Source organism: Megalobrama amblycephala, linkage group LG3 (genome assembly GCF_018812025.1).
Source record: "Megalobrama amblycephala isolate DHTTF-2021 linkage group LG3, ASM1881202v1, whole genome shotgun sequence".
NCBI classification, from domain to species: domain Eukaryota; kingdom Metazoa; phylum Chordata; class Actinopteri; order Cypriniformes; family Xenocyprididae; genus Megalobrama; species Megalobrama amblycephala.
The window spans coordinates 18,303,540-18,323,498 of record NC_063046.1 but is presented as its reverse complement, the minus strand read 5'-3'; the positions used below and the strand labels follow the sequence as shown (position 1 = coordinate 18,323,498).

At 41.1% G+C, this 19,959-nt stretch overlaps 1 protein-coding gene across 1 annotated transcript in view; it reads right to left on the bottom strand.

Moving 5' to 3' along the window:
* The window catches only part of mettl15 (methyltransferase like 15), a 92,114-nt gene that overhangs the window by 17,103 nt on the left and 55,052 nt on the right, over positions 1-19,959 (bottom strand). Inside the window, exons 4-5 of the mRNA XM_048184403.1 lie at positions 7,247-7,438; positions 1,293-1,471 (exon numbers count right to left, since the gene is read on the bottom strand). Coding sequence (XP_048040360.1) covers positions 1,293-1,471; positions 7,247-7,438 — 371 coding nt within the window. The remainder of the gene's footprint in view (positions 1-1,292; positions 1,472-7,246; positions 7,439-19,959) is intronic.

Below are 19,959 nucleotides of genomic sequence, written 5' to 3'. Positions count from 1 at the left end.
ATAAACCCTTCCAAACACTAACTACTATACAATGAAGAAAAAAAGAAATTGTCTAGGATTTACGTTGAAACAATTTTCACTTAGAAATTGCAAGCAAATTTCACAAATAATTACAAAGAAACAGGAAGGTAGAAAGGCTAAAACGGTATTTTCTTGCAAAAACAATCTTTGTTATATTTTGTTTCTTTTGTTATCATTTTACAGTGAAAAATGCAAAGAAATAAATGATGCTAAACAAAGGAAAAGTGTTTATCAAAAGGACTGTGACTGGTGACTATTACGATACACCGCATCCAAGGTGGAGACAGGTTCAGGAACTCGCCTCCAAAAGCAAGGGCAAAGAGGCATTGTGGTGCTTTTGTTGCTCACGTAAGGAAACAAAGAGCTCATAAGAGGGAGAACTCCCATGATGCCCATTGTTATGGTGTCAAAACCCCTCCCATTCCCCCATTATCAGCACTGATAAATACACATGTATACAAATGCACACATATCATCCCTCCTCCTGCTCCATCAATCGCTTCCCTTGGCAACGGTAATGCCGGCAGCCCACTGCTGACCCCCAGGGACCCTCAGGAGTCAGAAGCTTCCAGATTGATTGGAATAAACATTGTTGTTGACTCGCTCTACTCTTCAAAGAAGATCAAACAACTGCTCTTAGTCACACCTGTTCTCCCGGCGTGACGCACGTGCTTGCCTCGTGCTACCGTCATCTTCTGAAGCGACTATCTATCTCGTCGCTAGCATCGGGCTATGGAAACAGCGCCGGCAAAAATAAAGCAGCCGATAAATATAATATCAAAAAGCATTGAGCTGCCGCAATGTGGTGCGTATGACGCGTGCATTTGGAGAAGTGTGTTGGTGGGGGTGCAGTGAAGGGCACGAAAAGGGAGGGAGAGAGTGTGAGAAACAAATCAAAGGACACAAGGAGGGGGGAGTCTGGGGGAGGAGAGGATGGGAGTGCGAGTCAAAATACGAATTAAGGAAAGGGGCTAAAAAAACGCATTGAACCCCACCTGCAGGTTTTGGCTACTGCTCCCTCAATCGCTTCGGTTTTTATTAATAAGAGCCTTGTCAATCGCAAGGGATGTGTTGCTGATGGATACTCAGACAGTGAGAAATGGGCAGCTGAGTGTGGGGAAGGAGAACGACAGAGATTTCGGATTAGAAAATGCTATCTTTTCTCCCCTTCTCCTTTTCCAGGACAAATAGGTCCCATAGGGAGAGTTTGCATTAATATCGCTCTCTCTCCTCGCCTCCCTCTAGTGTAGGGAATTAATGAGGGGGGGTACCTGCTACGATGCTGGCCAGTTGCAGGGTCCGGCCGATGGGGTAGACGCTGCGTGCCTGTGCGATGGCCGCCGCAATTTTCCTGGTGTGCCGCTCCTCCCCGTACACGGCCAGCACGGACGCAAGCGCCTGTTGATCTAAGGCGTTGACCACGTCAGCCGCGCAGGGCATGTTGGGGTACCTACGCACAAAGAGGAGCCCAATTAAGCAGCTTGACGTCACAAGTTCCTGGCTGACAGAAGCCAAGTCTGACAGCTCTAAGACACCAGTGAAAACCCCTCCCACTCTTCCCACTCTGAGAGATGTGGGCTTGATATCTATAAAAAGAGAGAGAGTGTGTGTGTGTACATGAGAGAGAACAGGAGGGAGAAGCGGTTAGTGACAAATATAAAAATATCAAATCATGAACTGAATTATGCATTCATTTTTGCTTTCTTTACGAAAATATGTACGCACACTCGGGGAAGAACAAAGAAACCAGGGTAAATGAGACAAAGTTACACCTACATAAAGGGGAAATATATTAGCTTACTACTACGAATAAAACTTAATATTTCATCTAGTCAGTTTCAGTCGGCTGCTGTTTGGCACACTTGTACGTACATCCTGTGATTCATATACACCCAGTAATTCATATATTCCCTAAACATCTTATTTGTATTAATGTAATTATTTCCTGAGATTTGGGTTTGATACAGTACCTTGGATTATGAATGGCACATCTCTTTGTCTCTGTACTGATTATGAGGGAAACAAAAAAAAACTGAGGACTTTAAATTATTGTAGAATTTACTTTGAATCAATTTTCACTCAGAAATTGTTGGTAAATTTCACAAATAATCAGACAACTAACACAATGAATTAAATGTGAAATTTTTAAATAGAAAGACTGAAATAGTATTTTCTTGTAAAACATACTCCAATCTCAAATCTTTGTTTTATTTACAACTTCAAAATCATTTTTTACAGTGTACTCTCACTGACACTGGAAAGTGAGCATGCGCAAATGCAGTTTCAGTCATTCGTCATTTGGAGTCAACTTAATCCATGAAAGGCATGCAACACACAGAGACATATGATGAACCTTTTATCATAACCTTTCTTTTGGAATCAACATATTTCTGGATCTCACATTATCCTCAAATGTTTTCTCTCCTATTTAGTTTGTCATTCATGTGGGCACAACTAAGAGCACAGAATGAGTAACTCAATCTGAGAGACATGCTGATTAATGCAAAGTATGCTCTGTTCTTCTTGAAGGCCAGCTAGAGTTGGCTGACAGCATCATGCTGTCGTAAAGTTTAATTCTTGCATTGGTTTTTGTGATGGAATGAGGATAAAGCGTATTCAGATACCGTGGGCAGGACCTGGATCGACATGCACGATATCTTGCCCTTTCTCTTTTTCCTTTGGGTGTCTCTCTCCCTCCATCTCTTTTTTCAACGATTTCATCTCGCCCCCAGAAAAAAGTTCAGAGTCAGTTACGGTGAGTGGGATTTCCACCTCATTACCAGAGTCAAAACTTTGACAAAACTTCCTAATAAGAGAGGAAGGTCTCTCGCTCTTCTTCAAATCAAAGGGAAACAGTGGTTTGCATGTAAGAAATTGAGAGATGATGGCAAAACAGGGCTGTGTCCCAAATCACCCCCATACCCTTAAATAGGGCAGTATTTGAGGAGACATCCATTTGTAGCGGTGTCTGAAACCATAGTGGACTTTATCGAGTGCACTCATTCAATCCCACAATGCACCGCAATAACAAGTATACAACCGATGTACGCTCAGCTGCAAGAGAATACCCATAATGCACTGTGAGAGTCGAGCGCCAAATGAATTTCGGACACAGCCTAGGTCAGTGTTTCCCAACCCTGGTCCTGGAGTGCCCGCGACAGTCTGTGGGTCTCCCTAATCAAACACACCTGATTCAACTGCTCTGCTCATTAGCATAGACTCCTTGACCTGAAATGCGTGTGTCAGATAAGGAAGACATCCAAAAATGTGTATGCTGTTGGCAGTATTCCAGAAACAAGGTTAGGAAACACTACTCTAGGAGATTGGTTTATTTATAGGTGAAAGGGTGGGAAGGTTTTATTAAAGATAGCAATCAGATCAAACTGTTGACATGTGGTTCCCCAGCCTAAATAGTGCACATCTAAGTACCGTAACAAAGATAATAATACAAGTGTAATATTTATTTAAAAATAATTGCCAAGTCTATTCCAATGAATCATTATCTATATGTAAATTGATATTTCACACTAAAATTATGTGATTATTTACTTACACGTCATTTCAAACCCTTAAACTGTTAATTTTATTCTGTGAAATACAAAATGACAATTTTTATTTTTATGCAGCACACATTAAAATTCTTAGAGCTAATATCCATCTTTACTATTTTATTATATTGTTATATTTTTCATATGGGTATACTTTGAGTTAAATGTGACTGTTCATATTTTCAGTTCCTGTTTCAACAGACTTCAGCAAGACACCCACATCAGAAACATTTTTTTTTCTCAGATCTGTAAATCTGCTTTATCTGTAAATTATGGTTTTATATGGAAAATGTTTTCAAAACATGTACTAATGTCCAATAGCAAGGGGTCATTATGCAATTAGCCAGTCAAAATAGTGGCCATTTACTTACACGCCTTAAAGGAGCCTCCCCTTAAAAATGGATCATTTCATAACAGAGGGTCAGAATGAGAGTTGAAAATAATATTTTTTATGAAACTCATGGGCCTTTTTACACCTGGCCACTACATGCATTTTCTCTGAATGGATAGCTATCCGTTCGTGAAAAGACCAGGTGTAAATTCCCTTTCGAGACGGATTTAAATCCGATAACACAAACCACTTCAGGAGGTGGTCTGGAACGCATTCCAAACAAAACTGTAAATGCATCTGGTTGTTTGTAACCACATATGTAAATTTTACACCTCCCAAAATGGTAAAAAAATAAATGTGTGAGAGCGTGTGATATGACAGCAGTACTGCATAACGCATCGCTGCAGATGAGTGGAGTATCTCTTCAACAAGCCAATGCGCAAACTGCCATAAATGAAAGTGAATGTTGCAGACACTAAAAACACAATCATCTTCATTAAAAGTGGTGAGACTAAGTGATCTTACCAGTGCTGATGCCACTCTCCCTTTGCGGTCTTTGATCTTGAAATTAGCTGACGATAAATAAAATGCAGCTCATATCTGTTTCTTTCATTGACGTGAATTCCATTAAATTTGCATATAGCGCGGGAATTGAAGCCTGGATAAATATTTGTTTTGGGGAGACACATTTATGCGACAAAGTGTAAATGGGATCGTTTGAACAAATCAAATAGCTATCCGATCAGTAAAAACGTATGAAGTGACCAGATGTAAACAGGCTATGTGACACCCTGACAATGTCTGATGTCCAGATGTGAGCTTTATAATGGCAGTAAGCGTTACCAAACAAGTATGAGCTTAAGAAAGTGTCTCCATCAACATCCATCCATCATAAACATATTCCGGGGGGTTAATAAAGGCCTTCTGAAGCAAAGCGATGCATTTGTTTAAAAAAATATACCCATATTTAACAAGTTATGAAGTAAAATATGGTGACACTGAGTGCTATCCTGACTGATGTTGGTAGTACTTTGTTTTTTATTGCTTCTATTCATCTCTCTATGCCCATCCTCAGTCCTCAGCCACTGTTACCACCCAGTCATCATCATCTCCCATTGATCCCTCAGTGTCACCTCCTCTCAGTGGCGTGGTTCGACCTTGGACCTGCGAGGAGCCAATCCCTCCTGTGCGGTATGAGCCTATGGCTCCACCTCCAACCTCGGAGTGCTCAGACCCACCTCAACCTGTCGCCCTGGCTCCTGACCTTCAGCCGTTTGACCTAGCTGGGCTCCCTGGGACCATCAGCTCCACCTGGGTCAGACCTCGCCACACCTCTGCTGTGGACTTGAAGGCCATTCACTGCCCTCCGGCCCTCCACCCGATCAGCTCTGGCTAGCTCAACCTTTCCTCAGTCGTCACCTCCGCCCTCAGTCACACCAGCTCGTCCTCAGCCCTCAGGATCCCGCTTCCTTCTTGGAGGGTTGTCGCTGTGGCTGGGTCATGGTTGCCTAGGTCATTGGGTTTCGTTGCTTCCTCGGCTCTACGTCTGCGCGAGTGGCTCTTCTTCAGCCGCTGGCTGCCTGTCCGTTGATCGTCACCAGGATGATGCCCTTCAAATCACCATCATGGCTCCTTCCTCAATCCACTCCGTTGTGGGCTATCGTCCTGGTCATGCTCTGGGTCGGCAACATCTTGCGACGTCCATCTGTGCCTCTACAGTCCCATCTGCCTGCTTCTGCCATCCCTTCGCCTTCCCTTATCTCCAGCCCTTCGCCACATCCTCGTCCTCCTCCTAAATCTCCACCATCTATCCATGATGTCATCACTCTTCTATGGCGTGAGGATGCACCTTGCCGGAAGGAGTGTTATGTCACGTTCAGTTCAGTTTAGTTTCAGTTTTCATGAACTTTCAGTTTGTTTTCATTTGTCACGTGTATTTGTTCTTCATCCCACCACTCGTTTTGTCTCCTTGGTTACCGTGATTATTAGTTAATTCATTTCAGCTGTTTTCTACCCATCACCATCTGTATTTATGTCACTCTGTTTTAGTTCTCAGTTGTCCGGTCTCATTTCAGTTAGATGTGTGTGTATCCCTGCCTGTCTGGACTCTGTTATTAAACCCTGTATTGGAACATTACTCGTTATCATCTTTGTCTGCCTGCCTACACCCCCATTGTTACAAATGTGACATTAGTAGTGAACAGCCAATCGCATGCCTTGAATCACAGAGAAACTGCGATTCACTTTTTGTGAGAGAGTCAGCGCAATTCAATTCTCTCTTCTGATGAAGATTGAGAGATCAAAAATATGAAGAATTTAAATGCATTTACACAGCAAGAAGAAAAGAGCTTTCCATGAGAGAGGTCAACAAAAAGAAAACATTTTGCTATATAAGTGCAAGTGAAAGTTGTGAAGTTAGTTTATATAGTTGATCATTTATATATACAGAGACTCACATGTAGCCTTTTCTATAGGTTCTAAAGCTTACTCATACTACCTGTATAGTATATGTATATTCATTTAAACTAAATACTTAGTAATTGTTAAACTAAAATTGCTCGTGTATTTAATTAAGAGTATAATAAGTATATATAAATAGTATATAAATCATAAAACAATTATAATCATTGCTAAAAGCCAGATGATTTTGTATTTAAATTTTTTGTAGTGATCTTTATTTTTAAGCAAGAGAAACTGGGGAATTAACTTTATTGCATCAGAGACGTGTCACTTTGCTCACAGCTGATTGGTCTAATTTTAGTTTGAGATATTTTTCCCGGAACATAACCTGTCCTGGTCGGAGCAGGTTAGCCATTGAGTTACTATGATGATGAACAACGCAAAAAGACGAGCCACTTTCATGAAGCCATTTTCATCAAACTGAACTAAAATATACCTGTCTAGCAATCTAAATTGGCTTCATGGAATAGGCCCCGTGATTGAAAACCACTGTCCTAGGAAATACCTGATCTTTGGGGGTCGTTCTCGCTACCTAAATTAGTTCTCATCATTCACCCACAATCTTAAAGCTAACATTCCTTGTGTCCCACAAAGCTCTGTCTGTGAATCACCAAGCTCTGCAGTGCTTAGTCATCTTTTTATTATATTAAGCTGTAATTAGGTTATGCCTTACACCTGTTCAGAATTAGATTTGAATAGCTATAATAGAGAAGCATGGAGACTCTGTAAATGTAATCAATAACCGTGTGAGCCAAGAATAATAACTGTGGCCATCAGTGTATATCGAGAGCAAATCAGGCATTACTAATAGCATAAATGACTCTTGGAACAACAGTGACAATGAGTCCGTCTACTGAAAAGAATTGAGCTAAGGCAGTAGTCGAACCTGTCTCCGTCCATCCTCATGTCTAGCGGTCCATCCTTGCTGAGGGAGAAGCCCCTTTCTGCTGAATCCATCTGCATGGAGGAGCAACCAGCGTCCAGTAGAGCAGCATCCACACTTCCTGGACCCAAACCCAACACTGGGAGCAGGTTATTCAGCTCACTGAACCTCCCTAGTACTGGCTTCACCTGGCCCCTTAACAAAAGAGAGAATAGAAAATAAGATAAGAAAATAAGACAATGAGTCACAATTGCTCCTTTCATATGCTATTATGCTCACAAGGCTGCATTTATTTGATCAAAAATACAATAAAAAATATTGTGGAAAAAAGTAAAATAACTTTATTTTAATATATTTTACTCCAGTCTCCAGTGTCACATGATCCTTCAGAAATAATATGCTGATAATAATATGCTAATCTAATGCTAATCTATATGCTGATTTGGTGCTTAAAAATAATTCTTATTACTATACATGTTAAAAACAGTTGTGCTGCTTTATATAGAAAGTTATATAGATATATAGAAAGTTACAAAAACAAATTTTTAAATAGAAATCTTTTTTATTAAAGGTGCCCTGGAATTAAAAATTGAATTTACCTCGGCATAGTTAAATAACAAGAGTTCAGTACATGGAAATGACATACAGTGAGTCTCAAACTCCATTGTTTCCTCCTTCTTATATAAATCTCATTTGTTTAAAAGACCACCGAAGAACAGGCAAATCTCAACATAACACCGACTGTTACGTAACAGTCAGGCTCATTAATATGTACGCCCCCAATATTTGCATATGCCAGCCCATGTTCAAGGTATTACACAAAGGCAGCCAGTATTAATGTCTGGATCTGTGCACAGCTGAATCATCAGACTAGGTAAGCAAGCAAGGACAATAGCGAAAAATGGCAGATGGAGCAATAATAACTGACATGATCCATGATAACATGATATTTTTAGTGATATTTGTAAACTGTCTTTCTAAATGTTTTGTTAGCATGTTGCTAATGTACTGTTAAATGTGGTTAAAGTTACCATCGTTTCTTACTGTATTCACAGAGACAAGAGCCGTCGTTATTTTCACTATTAAACACTTGCAGTCTGTATAATTCATAAACACAACTTCATTCTTTATAAATCTCTCTTAGCATTAGCCGTTAGCCACGGAGCATAGCCTCAAACTCATTCAGAATCAAATGTAAGCATCCAAATAAATACAATACTCACATAATCCGATGTATGCATGCAGCATGCATGACGAACACTTTGTAAAGATCCATTTTGAGGGTTATATTAGCTGTGTGAACTTTGTTTATGCAATGATAGAGTCGAGAGCTCGGGAGGGGGCAGGGAGCGCGAGCAATTAAAGGGGCTTCAGCCTGAATCGGTGCATTTCTAATTATGCCCCAAAATAGGCAGTTTAAAAAATGTATTAAAAAAAATCTATGGGGTATTTTGAGATGAAACTTCACAGACACATTCAGGGGACACCTTGGACTTATATTACATCTTGTAAAAAAATGTTCGATGGCACCTTTAATTTCTTTCATTAAAGAAAAAACAACAACAAAAAAAAAAATTTGAAAAAGGTAGTGTGTATATATATATTGAGGTCCAATTATAATTTTACTCAAGGTAAGAACAGTCATAATTTAGTTTTCCATGATCATTTTTCACTCTTTCTCTGTGCTAAACATTCTGATTTCTGCTTTAGTACCTTCAAGACTAACAGGCGGAATTTATGTTAGATCTAACAGAAATTGTGGTGCTGCATCTTTCGGTAACACTGTTCGCAAAGCCTGCATTCATTGTGACACTGAAATGTGCCTCACAAACTGTTAAGGTCAGACATGGGGCCTGATCAGAGACATTGTTAAAAATAAACATCAGCCACTCATTTCTAATGCTGGAAGCCAGAAACAACAAAACCTTTGGTGAACTTTCTCCATATCTGACTCTTATCATTAGTTACAAAATAGAAAAACAGCTTCTGAATAACAGTTTAGAATAACAGTATCTGTTCTGCTTTCTATTTATTACTTCACATTGGGCCAGGCTGTTGAATACCAACTCAGTGGCATACCGCAAATGCTTCAGTGATTGTATTGGGAATGAATCAGTCTTACACCTTGTCTACACCAGATGCGACAGTTTTCACATCGTGTCACGCCGACACAGGATGGGACAAAGTGACTATTGCAAATCCATTTGTTCTTTGTGTCAGAAGTAGTGCAAGTGCTTGAAATACGTCAGAAATAGAATGGGGCACCAGTTTGCTGTTGGGAATTTGTCGTGGCACGCATCCACTGTAGACAGCATCACTGATTATAATGGGTTCTATTTGCTTTTGTTGTGTCTGGTGTAGGCACAGTGTTACTGATTAACTGAAACTAAAACTAATAAAATATTTTTTAATAACAGATAGAATAAAAGATTAGAATATTAGATTTTTTTAAATATTACAAAATTTAGAATATGTTGCCTTGGCAACTAACTGAAATAAAAAAAAAATTAAGTTGATGTAATAAAATTACCAAACTAAAAAAATAAAACAACAATTTAAAAAAACCTAAAGCTGAATATTTAAAAAAACAAAAAAAAACTTCTAATTAAAAACTGACAAAAGCACATAAAATCGTTGAAAGCAAATAAAATCATAAACACTGTAATAAATAATACTAAATGCTAATAATACTAATAACAAATACTAAACACTAATAACTCTGATATTATGTATGGTACACTCTTGCAATTATATATATATATATATATATATATATTTATATATATGCTGCAAATCTGCAGCAAAAAAAAAAAAAAAAAAAAAAAATGAGCTGAACAAACTGTGGCAGGTGTTCTGCCTCTGTAAGGCTGGTTACCTAGGCACTAAGTTCTTAGTGGGTGTCCAAAGACTGCTGCAGCTCATAAGCTGTACAGGGAGGGAAAGAGAGATAGACCAAATAATATGTGTCCCACAGGGAAGGTAACAAAATATCATTTATTTATCACCTTGGAGACTAGAAGATGAGAGTTGTGAGAAAGCACTGTCGCAGCTTAAACTTAATTGAAAAACAGACACGCACACACACACACACACACATACACACACACAAACCAGTGAATACACAGGAACGTACAAAAACGCAAGCGGCGAAGGCTACGCGATTATTCTGTGATCATGGACGCACACATTTGTAGGGGAGTATGAATGTTAGAGTATGTGTGTGTGACGTTTCATTTGACTTGAAGAGGAGGTGTTGGTTTGACGTGAATATTGACGATGCCTCTTTAATCCTCAGTCATTCAGATAGAATCGTGGGTGTTTTTTTCTTTTTCACTATTGCTTTAATTTACTTTCTTTGCTTTATCTGAAGGGACTTCACAGTTATGAGTAACACAGACACAGTGTCGTCTCAGACCCCCCCACACACACACACACACACACACACACACACACACACACACACACATTATAGCAACAAATACATAAATATAGTTTTAAAAGATCACGATGAAGCTGAAACATAAGACATAAGCATTCAGACATCATCTAAGTCCCTCCTGACTCTATTTCTCCCTGCATCTTCTCCTGAGTTCCTTCCCTAGCACTGAAGAGCCATTCATTTTTCATGTGACCTTTAGACAGCCTGTGTGCAGAGAACAGCCCAGGTAGGCAACTATAAATCAGACAGCAGAGAAGCAAATGAGCCGGAGAACACTAGGGGTCCCATGCAGAGGCAGAGGTGGTTAATTTGGTCATGTTGGCTTTGCAGTCATGCTAAATACGCGGATTCCCCTCCCTGACTCGTGCTAAACTCTACATATTAACAAAAAAAGTGCAGAAGATGGGGGAGAAAAATCACCTCCTCCACCTCAGAGGTCATCAAAGGTCTTCTTCACCCACTCAAGCAGCCAGCCGAGGGCTTTACCCGTAGGACTCTGGGGCGCCTATGTCCACACACCCACGGCCAGCTGAAAGATCAAGGGTGAGGGAGCTGCTTGGCTCTCGCCCCCGCTGCAAGGGCTTCCCTCAGTTCTCTGTGCTGCGGAAGGGGCTTTCTATCTATCTCTCTCTCTCGCTCCTTCCCTCCCCCTCGTTCGCTCAGTACCTTCATTAATTTGTTGAAAAATCTATAGTGAGGCATTCTCTTGCCCGCCCACACAAACACATAGACTCTGCAAGTGCAGTAAGACCCCGTCCTCCCTCCCGGGCCATGGATCGGTGAGTTCGGAGGGAGAAAGAGAGAGGCTGTGACAGACAGAACGCTGCCTCTGCTGTTGCTTCCTGCGTCAATACGCAGTCAATTTAGGGCCTCAAAGGAGACAGACTTCACTGCAGTAGTTTATTTTCATTGTTAAGTGGTTTTCCTAATATGTATGAAGTTCAGGTGTCTATATTGATACCAAAATAGATATGCCACATCGAACAACGTAGCCTGAAACCACAGGCAATATGATCCTGAGCAAAAAGTACAACCATTCTGAGTGACCACTCAAACTAATTAGCAAGATTGTGACATGAAATATACAAAATGCTTCTCAGATACTCATTCTGAGCAACAAAATGTATTCTCTGAATACACAGACCAGTAACGGTGCCTCTGCAAGCAAGATTTTCATTACTGAATTTTCACAATATACTCTAGATTTCCATTGCTGTATCTTTCTTGAGAGGGCTTATGCATGTTCGGTTTGGGTTCGATGAAAGATTTTTATTTCTTATGAAAGATCACAATATTTTGTGGAATATTATTACTTTATTTGCTGCTGGAATGTACACTGTAATTTATTAGACACTTTCTATTTACTCTATACAAGATCTATTTTTCAAAAGCGAAAAAAAAAACAAACAAACAAATGTAACTTATTCCATGGATAAGATGGAGAATGCAGAGTCAATAAACAATGTTTTTATTTTTATTGTTCATTTCACATGCAGAGTGAAAATGCAACAACATGGCTTGACACTGCCTGATCAATAACTGAGCAAAAACACTGATTAAAATCCCTCAGCCCATTCTCTATCCCCGCTGTCTTCAAATGCCAACATTTTCCCTAAGCTACACAACTAAATGCAACAGCAAAAAAAGTTACATCTCAAGAAAATAGTGCAAAACAAAAGATCTAACAAAAATTATTCAAACTCAAACATAAATCACACACACACACAAAAACATCATTCAAAGTGCAATAAAATAAGCTAAATAATGATGCCACATAACACAACATGACACAGAACAACAATGCAAGGCAATCTATCAGTTAATCCTAATATATCAGATAACACTATAAAACTGGGCAGCATTATTTTTGATTATCTTAAAAGTGTTTAAACATATTTCTCTATTTGAATGTATTGATTTGTTAAATATTCACAATAGACAATAGAATTCTAACTGAGGACAGATTGTTGTGACACAGACTGCATTGGCTGGTGTTGTTAATGACACATCAGCAGGCATTATGTCAAATGTTATTGTATGAAATGACAGATAAATGATCGGATGTGTTGACAACTGGAGAGCCCGTTCTCTCTCTCCCTCTCTCTCACACACACACTTATATCCACATGTCAATGGCACGTGTGAACAATCACCTGTCAACCATCTCCCAGATCACCAGCATTCCAGTCACCATGACAACCTGATGCTTGACAGTATAACCAGTTTCACCAAAGCCCAAAAGTCTCTACTAAAGACTCAAAAGTGACTTTAAGTTTTAGACTTTTTCTACTTTTTATGAAGCAAAAATAAGAAATAAAAAGACAGGTCAGTTTGAAAATGTAATGTTAGACCACAAATTATTACAAATCCTTTTCAATTATTCATCAAATATGGTGCAATAGGAAAGTTTCCTAAGTAACAACAACAGGTAAGTAAAGTTTCATACTTGGGCCTTGCTTCCATATAAAAAGCTGATGGTGCAACTGAGAGAAACTTTGCCGAACTGAAGGAGATATATCTCTGTGCATGACAATATGACAATAATGCCTAGCAACCTAGCCTGAGTGGGAGGTGCTATCTCAGAGTGTCATTAGGTGTGGAAAAGCCAGCCGCTTCTTGGGGGCTGATTTGTCAAGTACTGCATGAGAATAAGGTTCAAACCTAATGAGTGACAAACCACAGGTGCTGAAGATGGGGAAAACCCACCCTACTAGGTTCAAAAGAATAATTTTCAGGATATAGTTATAAAATGTTGGCAGAGTTAAAGCCTTGTGCAACTACTGTATTGCGAACTCAATCACTGAAGTAAAGTCATTATAACGCAGAATGTCGTTCTAGCTCTAAAATCTGATTGGATGAACCATGTTTGAAGCTATGGTAAATATGATCAATATGCACAGATCAGTCAAGTTGATTGTGGGAAGTTGTTACAAACCATTAAAACTAATAAACTACATTACTTGTTGGAATCACTGTTTATTAATTGTTTAATTGATTATTAATAAGTGAAGCAAACCATTGTAGCGTCTGGACAAATCAGGCTCATAAACTCACTCTATCAAAGTTCTGTGAACCCATCCCCCTAAAACTGCAAACAGCATCCCAAATGTAGCTAACACACAAGCAGAACTAGGTGTCCTGTTACAGATACATGGTACTTTTACGATCAGAAAGAATGTTGTAGAGACTAGTGACTCATTCTTTCTGTGAAGGACAAATAAACTCTCTTAATCCAATGTATTCTCTATATAACCACTTGGGAAATGTATAAACATGTATCCAAGTTTCCCATCTCATGTCTTTCCTTTTATAGGCTTTATTCTATGTATTAATTTTCTCTTTTGAACTATTTTGGTATTAATGTTCCATAGTTGCAAATTTATAGTTAACTGAAATCACATTGGTAGCATGTTTGGTATCTACGGACTCCAACTTTCATTTCCTATTTGGTCATTTATGTTAGATGTTACTAACTCTGTGACACGTTAGTATTATAAGAATCTAGAAGGTTCTTTTCTCATTCATTCAATCCAGTGTCTTATGCTAATATCTTGCTACAGAACAAAGCCTCGTAGAACTTCCCTCTGAAAGGGAAACTCCTTATTGGCTCAGACACCTTAAGAGGGTGTGACATCTTCACCCCTTATATTCACTGATCACAAGATCAAATTTTCCTTTCCTCTTCTCTTTTACTGACAAATGCTGATTTTAAGATGATGCTGTAAGAAGCCAGAAGCTTCTAAGGAACCCCAAGATTGTGCCAGGCTTCAGCCTAGACCTTCCATTCACCAAAGATCCTCTGAATCCAGCTGGTTCTCTTTCAACAAGACAATATCAGCAAAGATTCAATGGGAGCCTCCGCAAATTGCATCAGGACAGTTTTAATTCAACTTGGAGAGACATGCAAGTATCAAACTTAGTCTCATTACCTTATCCATTAAGTATCCTTACCCCTTTTAAAGAAGGGCCTGTTAAAACTAAACTGATGGTGTGCTCAAGGCTGTTGATCTGCTGAATGTCAAACAATGCTGTAACTTCTTGCTTCATGTACTCTGCTTTAGCTCTCTCTTTCCCTTGGTAAACTGTATGCATGTATGTGTGTGAATGTTAGAGTAGTTAAGTGTTTAGTCTAGTTAATAAAGTCTTGTTCATGTCACACGTAAAGTTGTCTGTGTTTCACACTCATATACTGGAGTCCCTATTCATGCAGATCCTGACTACATGCTCTTAGTAGTACTGTATAATAAGATTGTTATTTCCCATAACCTGGAAATGAACATTTCTTAGAAATAATAAACAATTAACACTGGTTGTTCATTGGACAACAGGTTAAGTGATTGTAATATTAAAGGTGCCCTAGAACTTTTTTTTACAAGATGTAATATAAGTCTAAGGTGTCCCCTGAATGTGTCTGTGAAGTTTCAGCTCAAAATACCCCATAGATTTTTTTTAATTCTTTTTTTTAACTGCCTATTTTGGGGCATAATTAGAAATGAGACGATTCAGGGTGTGTGGCCCTTTAAATCTCGTGCTCCACGCCCCAAGAGCTCGCACTTGCCTTAAACAACATAAAAAAAGTTCAAACAGCTAATATAACCCTCAAAATGGATCTTTACAAAGTGTTCGTCATGCAGCATGTCTAATCGCGTAAGTACAGTGTTTATTTTGATGTTTATATTGATTCTGAATGAGTTTGAGGCTATGCTCCGTGGCTAACGGCTAATGCTACACTGTTGGAGAGATTTATAAAGAATGAAGTTGTGTTTATGCATTATACAAACTGCAAGTGTTTAAAAATGAAAATAGCGACGGCTCTTGTCTCTTTGGATACAGTCAGAAACGATGGTAACTTATATCACTTAAAATATCATGTTATCGTGAATCATGTCAGTTATTATTGCTCCATCTGCCATTTTTTGCTATTGTCCTTGCTTGCTTACCTAGTCTGTTGATTCAGCTGTGCACAGATCCAGACTTTACTGGCTGCCCTTGTCTAATGCCTTTCATAATGTTGGGAACATGGGCTGGCATATGCAAATATTGGGGGTGTACACCACGACTGTTACGTAACAGTCGGTGTTATGTTGAGATTCGCCTGTTTTTCGGAGGTATTTTAAACAAATGAGATTTATATAAGAAGGAGGAAACAATGGAGTTTGAGACTCACTGTATGTCTTTTCCATGTACTGAACTCTTGTTATTTAACTATGCCGAGGTAAATTCAATTTTTGAATCTAGGGCACCTTTAATTTTATTACATTAAGTTAATTTTATTAACTGATCCAAATATGTATAATTAATTATAACTAGTTATAGTTATAACTTATTAATATTCCTTTTGAGCTAATTTGCTACACCATATTGCATTTCTTCTGACTTATTTCTGCTTCATTGCACTTGTGCCATACATTGTATGGGGTCACCATCAGGGAACCACTACATATGGAACACTAGCCAGATTACAAGGGCTTACCTGAAAGGGGCATACCACGAGTAATGGGCCTGGTAGTGAGTTCCTCCGCTGAGTTCATCTACTGCAATAATACTGCTTAAGTGATGGAGAAGGATGGCCAATGTTTCACCATTCAAGGGAAACTCTAACTGGATCCAAAAAGCACACGTTATCACCTCAGAGAGGGGAAAGGCACTAATGCAAGCATTACATCCAACCAGTTTGTCCAAGCTTTACCTGTTATTAACTAAGACTCGAGACAAAACCCCCAGCCCCCAGCTCTATATATGTCTGCTAATGAAGCACCATTCGCTAGAGCTGACATGGCTGTGATACCCCTGGTAGAGTGAGCCCTCACCCCCAGTGGGCACGGTATATCCTGGGTCTGATAATCCCAGAGAATGGCATCCACAATTCAGTGGGCTATTCTTATTTTAGACCCTTTCTGTTGACCCCCAAAGCAAACAAAGAGCTACTCAGCTCATCTGAAGCTCTGTGTGTGGTCCAGATATTCGCGCAGAGCAGGCAGGGTCTCCCTCATCAGGAGGGATTGCTTGCAAGTTCACCACTTGGTCCCTGAAGGGAATAGTGGGAACCTCGGGCACATATCCAGGCCGGGGTCTCACAACAATGTGAGAGTAGACTGTCGTATTTAGATGTGGTCACATTCACTTTAAGGATGGAGGCGACAGGTGCCTCTCTAGGCTCTGCTGATGAAAGGACAGTACAGACCCCATGCCACAACTCTGTTGGTCTTCACCTCGCGAAGCAAACCATGTAGTGAAAAGGTGCCACTTCAAGGCATAGAGCTGCCTGGTAGAGGGGGCTCTGGCTTGAGTGATGGTATCTATCACTGCTGGTGACTGTCCTTTGAATTCCTCCTCATCCCATCCAGGGAACAGACGTGGAGGTTCCAGAGGTCTGGGCGCAGGTGCCAGATTGCACCCTGCCCCTGAGAAAGAAGGTCCTTCCTCAGGGGAATCCACCATTGAGCAGCTGATGCCATCAGCGTGAGCTCTGAGAACCAAGTCTGGTTGGGCCAGTGTAGTACAATCATTAGGACTTGTTCTTCCCCTTGACTTTGCACAGAGTCTGTGCAAACAGGCTCACTGGGGGAAACGCATACTTATGCAGGCCTCGGGGCCAGCTGTGTCCAAGTGCGTCCATGCTGAGGGGGCCTCAGTCAGAGAATATCACAGTGGACGGTGGGAGGATTCCTGGAAAACAAACAGGTCTACCTGTACTTCACCGAATCGACTCCATATCAGCCATATCAAGAGTGTATCAGCTGTGCGATTGAGGACACCCAGAATGTGAGTGGCACGCACTGACGAATACGATCCTCAACTGGACACGACCACAACGCAGCCCTGAAGTATCAGCAGAGATCGAGTCAACTGGATCATCCATTGTGAAGGCCTCATCGACACGACAGCCAGTAGCACAGTTCCTCAACAGACCGTCCATACCGGCGTGATGAATACGATCCTCAACTGGATGGAACTGAAATAAATACTTTGATTGTTGCGATCCTATCAGACTTATGATAGCAACCTGATTGTAACAAAGCACTGTTCGCCAGAGGAGAACTGGCCCCCCGACTAAGCCTGGTTTCTCCCAAGGTTTTTTTTTCTCCATTTTAACACCTATTTGCCACTTGTTTGCCACCTGATGTCACCTGATGGAGTTTGGGTTCCTTGCCGCTGTCGCCTTTGGCTTGCTTAGTTGGGGACACTTGACATTTGATATTCAATAGTATTCTTGACATTTATTCAACAGTGCTTCTGATCTGCCTGCATTGACACTATTATTTAAGAGCTGCTGTGCAGCCAAATTATGTACCAGTTATCAATGTAAAGCTGCTTTGACACAATCTGCATTGTAAAAAGCGCTATATAAATAAAGGTGACTTGACTTGACTTATATTTACGTTTCACTTGGTCGTGTGATCAGTCCGGAAATGGGAAAGTTGTCCACTGGTATCCTTCCGTGTGCAGTGGGAGAATGGATTGCTTTCCAACAACTGCAGAGCTGCACTGAGTGCTGAAGGTCTTTGTGTAATCCAGAGAACTGTAGGTCAGATGGTGGTCGGCCATCACCTTCCCATCCTGTGGAACTTGTTGTATTGTCCCAAAATACACAGTTAAATAAGACAGTGTCTTTAGGACCTTGAAAATGCTTTATTTCTTTTTCAAACCTTTCTCAAAGTCCTTGTGGCAGTGTTCTGAATAGAGTCCAAACTTGATGTGAATTGGTTGAGGTATCACACTTCTGTCTCAGTGGGTGCAGTTGCATTGGCTTTTATTCCAGGGGTGGTTTCCACTGTGTGTGCCATCACGTCTGCTGTTCACTACACATGAAAGGATGTGTTTCTGTTTTTAGGATTTTGAATGGAAGCTTGTACAGGGACGATTCACAACTCACAGATCTAAGATTTGTCTTAACCCACCTTCTTTCTTTGGAACGATGAAGGGCTGTAAAACCCCTTCTTCATATTGGCCGGAATGACAGGCTATATCCAATATCCACAGCTTCTCCTTTTATGTGTCGCCCATCTCAGGAACACTTTGAGGCCTTGCGGGGGTTCCTTGTGTCCTGTTGAAGGGCGGGCAGTGCCACCTTCCTGTGACAGGACCTCTGGGGTCTGGGTGCCAGTCCAGGCTGTTGCGGGGCTGGTGCAGCCTTTGCAGGCCACCCTCAGCGATGAGCAGGCAGAGCTTGGGCTCTCTCCAGTCTAGAAAAAGACCCACGCTGAGGCAAGATGTGCTCAATCGACTCTGTCTGCTACTTCACTGCAGAGAACTGCTGCAAGAAGTCCTCGACAGTGTCACCAATCAGGCCACCTTGGGAGAAGGGGGCATCAAGAAAGAGTATTTTCTCCACATGCCGCCTCTCCGCAAGGTTGAGCCAAAGGTGGCGCTCCTGGACCACTAACATTGACATCGCCTGACCCAGGGCCTGCACCTTCACCTTCATAGCCCAGAGGGCGTAGTCAATGGCTGAACACAGTTCCTGCATTACCTCCAGGTCTTTCAACCAGGCAGATCTACAAGATAGCCAAAGCATACAAGGCTGAGGTGGCCTAGCCAGAGGCATTGTAAGCCCTCGCCATGAGAGACGAGGTAACCTTATAAGCCGTGGACTGAAGCCTCAGCAGATTCCACCTGGCGGTGGCGTTTTGCAGGCATAAATACACCGCAATTGCAGGCTCCACCTGTGGAACGTACAATTACCCCTGCGCCAGCCCACCATCAAGGGTAGTGAGGACGGGCGAGCATGCGAAAGGTGTCTTCCATGACTTCGAGATCTTCCAATGCAATTTTGGGAAAAATGCCACTGAGGCAGAGTGTGGCACAAAGTCGCGCTCTGAACCCAGGAAGCAATCGTCCAGCCATGAGCGCTCAGGTCAATGTGACCACACAAGCACAGCTGCCAACTGTGCTGTCACATCCGAAGGCGGCAGCACAGACGAGTCATCTGCGTCAGAAGGCATAATCCTGCCCTCCGATGCTGCAAGAGACACTTCATGTTCCTCTTGAGCCCCGAACGAGAAATCAAGCACGCCCAGGGCCGTATCGTCAAACTCATCTGGAAACTTGACTCGGGGGACTGAGCATGCTGAGGAATGAGAAGCGTGTGGGGAATTGACCTGGCAGCAGCTCTCTCATTGTAACCCTCAGATCGCCCTCAGTGCTCACCGCCAAGGCCTCATACCCTAAGATATTGTAGAAGAACCAGGACAGGAGTCAGCTGAGGATACTCTCAGCCTCTTGAAGGTGGTTTGTGCTGATGATCCAGCAGCAAGCACTACTCGCAAAGGTGAAT